This window comes from Pelmatolapia mariae, linkage group LG7, assembly GCF_036321145.2.
Source record: "Pelmatolapia mariae isolate MD_Pm_ZW linkage group LG7, Pm_UMD_F_2, whole genome shotgun sequence".
In the NCBI taxonomy this organism is placed as follows: domain Eukaryota; kingdom Metazoa; phylum Chordata; class Actinopteri; order Cichliformes; family Cichlidae; genus Pelmatolapia; species Pelmatolapia mariae.
This window is the reverse complement of record NC_086233.1, coordinates 12,733,366-12,742,451: the sequence shown is the minus strand read 5'-3', so window position 1 is coordinate 12,742,451 and position 9,086 is coordinate 12,733,366. Positions and strand designations below refer to the sequence as shown.

Here is a 9,086-nt window from a genome sequence, read left to right as displayed (position 1 = left end):
AACAGAAGAGTTTAGAGAATGATTACAGACTTGTGAGCGGCTGGACAACAATTTCAAAACCTCGCTCATCTAGGATTAACTAGCCTAAAATGACAATGAACAAAAATTACTGAATAGCTTTTAGTGGTAACATTTCAGTACTTTTCAAACGGAACTTGGATACAAACAGTAGAGGTCAGCAGGCGTGTGTCGCGTTTTGTGAGCCATACGTGAAACGGAAAAAGACGAAGAAGAATCTGGCCCGCAAGCTGGATCAAAGCTGATTGGCTGAGCCAGCGGGGGACGTTGTTTGAATTTCAGTCAGAAGTGTGTGGCGTTTGTAGCTTTTCGGGCAGTTATATCGGCTTCGAGTATTTCGTGTTGAACCTGACAGGTACGTGTACTATTATGTTACTTTTCTAATGAAACATTTTCAAGGGTGAATGTGTTGTTGTTCACGTGTAATAGCTCCTAGAACATGTCATTTAGATAAACAATCTGCAAAGCAAGGACCTTCTGTTCCATTTGGCCGTACGAGTCGTGCATAAAACCTTTATTTAGTGGGGGAAATAATACTAATTATAATAATAATAATAAAAACTAAACTAAACACGTTATTATTTTTAAGCTTCATGTGCGACCTTAGCAGACGTCTCTGTGGAAACCGTGTAATGTTGCTCTAAATATTGTGCAAGGCATTCATACGTTTTCCCCGTGCAATTTCCCCGCATTTTTCTACCATCCCTTCCATTTACGTCTTGTGGATAGTTCAGGGGCGGATCTAGAAGGGTGGCAAGTGCCACCCTAAAATGATCCCTTGCCACCCCAGTTTTGCATATGACAGTGTTGTTTATTAAAATAAGATAACATTAACAGTTTGAGCTTAGTTACAGTCAACAGTGAATATAAATGCTAAAACTGAATATATTGGATAGTGTTCCCCCCCCCTGCATCATTAACAAATGGTTCAGCCCATAGCAGGACCAGCTTTTTTCTTGTTTTCAGTAGCAAGCGATGTTTATGATTGTGCCCGAGCACATTTTGAACAACACCATGGGAATTTCGCTTTTTACACAGGTGGTTGGATGTTACACTCTGGAAATGGAAGGAAGGTGAGTGTTATTAACCCTCTGTGGTCCACGGACACGCTGCACCTCCAAATCACATGACTGATGTAAGCTGACATAGCAACAAGCTGCAGCCACGCGGAGTCTCTATTTCAGCCCACTTTGAAAGTTCGGACTTCAAAGTTTTTAAATTTTAATTACAGGCCAGTAAATCCAGAGTTATGATAATATATATAAGTCACGCTTTTTTTCTAAATACTGTCCTTAAGTTTTTGTGTGTGTGGGTTTTAAGCGTTTTCTAAGGACAGCGCGAAAACAGTAAAGAAAGAAAAAAAAAAAGCCACCTCTTTCCTATTGGTGGAAAAATGTACCATGTCGACCAATTTAAAAAAAAAAAAAAAAGTTAACACGTGGGATTTGGTTGTTTAGAAAGAGGGAAAAGTTTTGGGAGTGACGGTCACGGCAGCGAGAGAGAGAGAGAGAGTTTTTAGATGTGGGAGATTTGTGACGTTTAGTGTGGAGTGTATACTTAGCGTATTGTGTTGTCTTGTGTAGCTGTTCTTTTGTGTAGTCGTTTTGTTTTGTGTGTCAGGGAGGGCACTAATGAATGTCACTATGGCAAATTTGCAATGTAAACACTGTCACTAAGTAGAAAACCAGCGGAGTGATACACCTCCTGTTGTCAGGCCTGCAGGTTTATCCCTGTGCTCTTCTCCTCTGTCTTTTGGTGGACAAATTTTTTTTTTACTGGCACACATCATTTGTGGGGCATCTTATTGCGAAATCTGATTGTTCTCTCATATTAGTTTTAGTAATATTTTTAAATGGTTGTAGAAAATGAAAAAAACGGCAGGTGTATTGGCTGCATTTTTAGATAAATAGTTGTATATGTTTACAAAATGTACAATTTATATTTATATTTGCATTTCAAGTTATAAAAATGTACTCAACATGTCTGTGGGGGTTTTTTTTACAGTAAAAAATACTACTAGGATTTTAAGTTCTTTGTGAGATTTCAGATCAGTAATACTAATGCAGTAAGTCAGTGAAAAAAACTAAATTCAGCTGAGCTGAAAAGAATGATACCAAACAAGGCAAGGTGAAAAAAATAAAATGAAACAATTTGAGGGTGAAATACAAACGTAAACTCAACAGGAGTCAAAAATGGCCGGTTGTATTTCAGACCTCAGTGGGTTAATCCAACACATCATGAAAAATTAGGTTTAAATTTTTGTTCATGACAGTGCAGATTTCTGACATTTTGTGTAATTTAAGCTGTAACAATGTGATTGTTTTCTAACAAAAACCAGTGTGAAAATTAAGTTAGACTTGTGTTTGTAAATGAACCGCCCCAAGTTGTGTAGCTTTCTGGATTTTATACTTATTGGGCTACATATTTATTTATTATAAAGGCTATACAGTACATAAAATCAAAACTCACATGTTTTATGTAACTAAAGTGTGTAATTATGTGGGCTACAGACAATAATTAAGTTATAGACTATATTTATATGAAAAACGTGTATACTTACTGCATTTGAATCATTTTAACCATAAGTAACCACCTGCATATGTGTTTGGGTAGGGGGGGGAGGCTTTGATTTTGCCACCCCATTTGATTTCTTTGCCACCCTCATGCCACCCTAAGAAAATTTCTCTAGATCCGCCCCTGGGATAGTTTGATGTCAGTTGGTCACCCATTTGAAATTGTTAATCCTCACTACCTTTTTATTGCCATTTCCGAATGAGTTTTTGCTACAGGACCCAATGGTTCGATCGAATAGATCAAATATTTTATATCAAGGTGGTCTTATCTCTAGCTTTCACTATATTTTAATAATATTTGTTTGCTCATATTATATCAACACTGTGTATTAGCTATATAGTGTCGCTTGTATTTTAGCGACTGCAACTTGTCAATTTCCTTCTATACAGCAGTTTTAAAACGCTGTGATTCTCCTCAGGAATATGACATAACATCCCAACATAGTTATATTAGGCTTTCTTTATAATGCCGGTGTCATAATTTTCTGTTTTTCCAAAATGTAATTTGAAACAGTTACTTGAATGAAGGTACCAGAGAAGACCTCAGAATTGCATGTTGTAGACTGTATAAGAAACAAAAAATTGTGTCAGATTAGAAAAGGGACACAGCGCAGAACATGACAACAATGCCACTTAAAAACAAAGTGAATTTAATTTTTTTTTTTTAAAGTGCCTACAGTGCATCTGGAAAGTCTGAATAGTTTTACTACAACTTTGTCCTCATTTTATGGTGTTACAGCTTTTTCTCCAAAATGGATTATATCCATTTTTCAAAATTTGGTTTGTGGTGCATTCTAGGGATATTCTTTGTGACTAATTTGTTTGGGTACTTTCACAGATGGGTTATTTAGTCCATTTAAATGGAACTCCGTTTTGTTTTCCCAATTGTTGCAGTTCATTTGTGCAAGTGTGAACACAGTTATCCCACAGAGACCCTTTGGAGAAGGTGGTCTCTGTACGTTTCCAAATGAACTCCTGGTTTGTTTATGGTGTGAATGTGATCTGACCCCGATTCAAGCCAACTGCCAGGTGTACAGTACATGTTTGAGCTATAAGATGTCCTTTAGCTATGTATGCTTTGGATTCTCAATGTAGGAAGGAACCACTGATGTGCAAAGGTCTGTATGGGCTAGCTGTGAAGTGAACATTACCAAGGCTTTTAACTTTGAGTACAAGATCCATAGAGGCAGGGGTCTGTCACACCAGGCAAGAACCCATGTTTAGGCTGTGTAAAGATGCCCCTGAGACAATTCAGCACATAACAGCAGGGTGCAGGATGCTAGCAGGCACCCATAGTATACAGGAACATCTTTTAACCTCAAGTCCCGAGGTTAAAATGACCACCCTAGGGTGGTCGAGAATGACCAAGCTAAGCTCCTGTGGGATTTCCAGATACAGACGGACAAACTAGTGATGGCTAACCAACTGTACATAGCAGAGGAAGACAGCCATAGTGATAGATGTAGCTATACTGAATGACAGCAACATCAGGAAGAAGGAACTTAAGAAGCTGGAGAGGTACCAAGGGCTGAGAGAAGAACTTGAGAATATGTGGAGGATGAGGGTAACAGTGGTAATCTGAGCAGTGAACTCCAGGCTAGGCTAGGCGAATGGCTCCAGCAGATCCTAGGAACAATATCTGAGATCTCTGTCCAGAAGAACTCAGTCCTAAGAACAGCAAAGATACTGCACAGAACCCCTCATGTATATATATTTGCTGAACACCAAAGACAGATCTGAAGAAGTTAGCCTGGACTTTTTTTTTTCCATATATCTTTCAAGTAGAATGTAGAAAGGAGTAAAAAATAAAGAAAAAAACACTAAATGACTTTTGAGTGTTGGTGTATTCTTGAGAAAGTAATTTTTGAAGATGGAGCTGAAGTAGTTAGTGTCTGGGGAAAAAAAGGCTTGACACACTTGGATGAGATTTGCACATGTCCTGCTTTCCCTTCTCATTCAAGCAGTTATAAAATGACGTATTCCACAGGCATGAGTACCTTTGCAAACAAGAACTGCTTCTCATGTGTCAAGGTAGCTTGATGTTTCTAATGATCTGTGATTTGAAGTAAGCCACACTTCCCCTTTTACTTTGAATGCATTTGAGACAAAATCAATCTGCCGAGCATTTTCTTCTGTAATCTGATGCTCTTTTGTAGGCCTTTTAAGCTGTTTTATCAGAAGAGAGGGTGAATCTATACCTCCCTCTATACCTTTATTTACCTGGATAAATAAAGTTTAAATAAAACGAAAACAAAATAACTGCTTACCTTATCTAATAAAATAATAAGTACAGTTACTGACTCAAAAGGAAACTTGAAAGTTTGTTCTTTGTTTTTTTTGTGTGCCTCTAGTAATGTCCCTAATCTGTTATAGTTAAATTGTGACCTTGGTGTTATTCCCTTTGTAATTTTCGCCTGTACATTTGTAGCAATGCGTCGTAATTCATCTGCCAGCCGTCGGAAGGGTAAAACCCCTCAACGGCGCCCCCAAGTGCCAGCCCAAAGGACCCCCAGTGTAACATCCCCAAGACGCAGTGGAGTTTCAGGTTAGAGTAACTTTAGTAATGTATTTTTTTTTGTGTGTGTGTGTGTGAGAGGGAGAGGGAGAGAGAGAGCGAGACTGCTCCCCCCCCCCCCCCCCCACTTTTCAGCACTTAAAATCAAAGGCTTATTTGACTGTCAAAGGTTTTACTTAATTGTCTTGCTAACAAACTGTATTTGTGCATTTAGGACAGCCTCCTGTTTCCCCCAAGAAGAGGAAATTTCGACCAGGAACCAGAGCTTTGATGGAGATCCGCAAGTACCAGAAAAGCACAGATCTCCTCCTTAGAAAGGCGCCCTTTGCCCGTTTGGTGAGTCTGACAGCAGCAGACCAGACACAGATAAAGTCACTTTTTACCCACTGGGAGTCTTTATTTATTTTTTTATTTTTTTATTTATTTTTTTAAACTGTATTTTCAGTTACAGCATTTTTTTCATTGTTTACATTGTTACAGGATTGAATCTGTTTTTGCGTTGTTGTTTTTTTAGTTGAATCAATAGAAGTGTACTTTTTTTCAATGCCTTTTAATTGTCGGAAGTACAAGAAAGAGAAACTACAGTAATTACAAATATGCTCATATACTCTTTCTTAACTCGGGTCTTAATGTTAATAACCATTATAGATATCTACTTGTCCGGTACAAAATCTATGTCTCCATCCTCGCAATGATAGCATGTAAATAATCTTTACTGTGTTCACAGAATTGAGGCTGAAACTGGCAGCAAAAAGAACCAAGATAAAAAGAGCCAATTCTGTTGTACAATTCAATGTCTATAATCTCTTTGAAGGACACAAGAGGGAATTTTAGTCTTGTCCTCTTTGGGGCTGATCTAGGACTAGGATTCAGGCATTTGGTGCCATCAGAGTCGACTCTCTCTCAATGACCTGCAGGCACAAAAAATAGTTATTAAATAAAAAATAAATTAACTGCATAATACATACAGTCAAATGAAGGACTGTGTACATATGATGCAGGACTGCATAGAGTCCTGCGAAAAAACTGTGGAAGAAGTAATGGTGAACTTACTTTCCCTGTTAATCCCTATGCACAAAGTAACAGCCAGGTGTTACTAATCAAATGCACTTGATTTACTGATCAGTAGGAAGTGTGAGCGCCTCTATGAAAGCAGAGGTTTTGGTATGCCCGGTAAGAATACTTTACCTGGGAGGCGCTTGCGTCAGCTGGCTTCTTTCGTCGTGGAGGATCAGCGGCTCTACTCTGAACCCCTCCCAAATGACTGAACTCTTCAGCCTGAAAACCCAGCCACATTTTGAAAAAAAGATCATATTTGCCGCTTGTGTCTGCAATCTAATTTTTCACCTTTAAAGAGCTAGCAATAATGGTGTTAACACAAAGATCAGGCAGGGAACTTCTCTCACACCCAAGTTTTTGCTTCAGCTACTGCCAGAGATGCACTCTGCTTGGGATGTCAGGACCTGTCAGCTGTCTCTGGAGTCCCGCAGGCAAACCAAGTCCGAACAGTGCTCCTTCTTCAGCTTGACGGCTGTAATCACCTCTGGTGTCCACCATCTCATTCAGGGGTTACTGCTACGGCAGACATGTGCCAACATTTCTGAGTTCATGTGCAGTTTTTTTTTTTTGTTTTTTTTTTAAACAAATCAGTTACATACTCATATAGTTGGTGTTGAAAAAGCATCACTGTCTAGACGGTTTTTTGTGTGTTTGTTGTGGGGGGTTTTTCTATGTGACTGAAGCCTCTGTTTCTTAAAAAGATGTTGGTTCTTCCTTTTGATTTAGGTTCATGAGGTGTGCCAAAGCTTTTCTAGAGAAAGGCTCCGATGGCAGGTTTATGCTCTTCTGGCCCTCCAAGAGGTAAGACGCTATCTCCATTAGCCTTTTGATGAATTGTGGACACTTGTAATGTTCACTTGTCTATTTGATACATTTACCTAGAATTACAAGTGTGATGGTGTGCAGTGTTTGTTTTTTTTTGTTTTGTTTTGTTTTGTTTTTTTTGCCTTAAATAAGGCCATTTAGATCGCCATACTGCCATTAGGTGGGGATCAGTTGATAGCTTACGTACCCTCTTCACACAGGTGACTGACAGAAAAGTATTCACAGTGCTTCACTTGTTACAGTTTTATCATGTTTGAGCCTGATTCCAAAATGGATTGAATTCATTTTTTACCTCAAAATATTATACACAACACCTCATAATGAAAAAGTGAACAATTTTTGCTTAGAATTCTTGCAAATTTATTAAAAATAAAAACCAAAACATGTACATAAGTATTCACAGCCTTTGCTCAATACTTTTGGCAAAAAGTTACATGTTATACTTTTGTTTGGTATAAGGTGTTTGTCCTGATATGCTGTGGTTGGTTGTCCAGTCTTTTTCTAATTCTAATGTCACAAACGTAACGTGCTAACTGTAACTGAGGCTTTTAGGGGCTTTTTTTAGAGTCTGAAATGTAGCTCTTGGGGTTTTTTTGTAGTTTCTCGAAGCATTACATAGTCCGACCTTGGGTTAAATTTCCTGGTAAGATTAGTGACTGCCTTGAATGTTTCCCATTTCTGAATAATATTTTTCACTGTACATTGATGGACTTGTTTTAGAAATGGCCTTACAACTCTTTTTATAAACCCACTTCTGAACAGCAACAATTGCTCTCCAAGTTTGTCGCTGGTGTTGTTTGGCTTTCTTTTTGTTAACTAAATAATGTAATTATTTATTGTGTATATAGTGTAATTATTACATATTCCTATTAAGCCAGAATAAAGCTTGCCAATCAAACTTTTCTACATTCTTGTCCTCCCAGGCTGCAGAGGCTTTTCTCGTCTTGATATTTTCAGATGCCAATCTGTGTGCCATCCACGCCAAGAGAGTCACTGTATTCCCTCGTGACATTCAGCTAGCCCGGAGAATCCGTGGGGTGGATAATCTGTAATTCCTAATCCTATAACAGAAATAAATTTGTTTCATTTTGATTTAGTTTAAATTACAACTGTTGTATTAAAGGTTTTCTAATTGTATGCTACAATGTGGAGAGTTGAGGTTTGGTTCCTTTTCACGCGTTGACTTAAAACAAATGGCAACCAATGAAACCAGAAGCTTGTTCAGTCCCCCCCTTTTTTTGTAAACATTGGTGAGGGGTTTTACTATGCAGAATATATTTAATGTGTTCGTGTGATCACTGTTCTTTTTGTAATATTTGATATGCTGTTAATGTGTATATATTGTTGCACGTTGTATTAAACTTATATTCTTTTTTTTCTGCTGCATGTGCCTCATCTATTTGATTTGGACAAAATGTATTATTTTATTTTAACATACAATGGAAACAAAAACCCACAAGAGGTTTTCTCAGTTGTACTTTCACCTCTCAAAGCAATCTGGCTTGTCTTCTTTGATCTTGGATATAAGCAAGGATCACTTATTGAATATTTTCTCTTTTCATTTTCTGTTACCCCTGGAGTTATTGGACAGTCATTGGTCTAAAAGAAAGACAGATGTCATAAAGTAATTACATAATTATTATTGAGGACTGTGCTAAACAGTGGTCTGTGATCCTGAATTATGTTGCTGTCATTCCCAAAGTGGTAGGCCACGTAACATCACAGAGTGGGGTCAATGGATGCTGACCCCAGTGTATTTTCAGCCTGTCTGAAGCAGGACAAGATCCTAGTGTTATGGTAAACAACCTCAGAGCTTAACAACTATCTACACAGTGGCCTCCCATCATATGTGAAGAAGGTGCAGGGAAGACTAGTCTTGGTCTCTCTAAGACCATGAGTGAGAAAACAAATTTAATCCAATCAGATATTGATATTTTCATATTTGATCCTGCAACATGAAATGAAGTATCAATTTTTCAGGGTTGCTCCTCACGTCATTACCCCTCAGTCAGTGAGTGAGATGGTGCAAGTGCATTGCAAAAACTCATATGACTGACAACCGTAAATGAAGCAGCATCTGGCTGCAGTTTAAAGAA

The 9,086-nt window shown here is 38.2% G+C and overlaps 1 protein-coding gene across 2 annotated transcripts; it reads left to right on the top strand.

The window, feature by feature from the left end:
- Positions 1-284: 284 nt before the first annotated feature.
- On the top strand, positions 285-8,313 carry LOC134631963 (histone H3-like centromeric protein A). 2 transcript variants are annotated; one of them, XM_063480538.1, is made up of 6 exons: positions 362-373; positions 1,057-1,091; positions 5,020-5,136; positions 5,321-5,442; positions 6,892-6,966; positions 7,914-8,313. In XM_063480538.1, exons 3-6 carry the CDS (start codon positions 5,022-5,024, stop codon positions 8,040-8,042), a joined length of 441 nt encoding a protein of 146 aa, XP_063336608.1. In that variant the 5' UTR covers positions 362-373; positions 1,057-1,091; positions 5,020-5,021; the 3' UTR covers positions 8,043-8,313. The 2 variants fall into 2 exon arrangements, with proteins under 2 accessions (XP_063336609.1, XP_063336608.1); XM_063480539.1 differs by lacking the exon at positions 1,057-1,091 and having other exon boundaries at positions 285-373.
- The last annotated feature ends 773 nt before the right edge of the window (positions 8,314-9,086 follow it).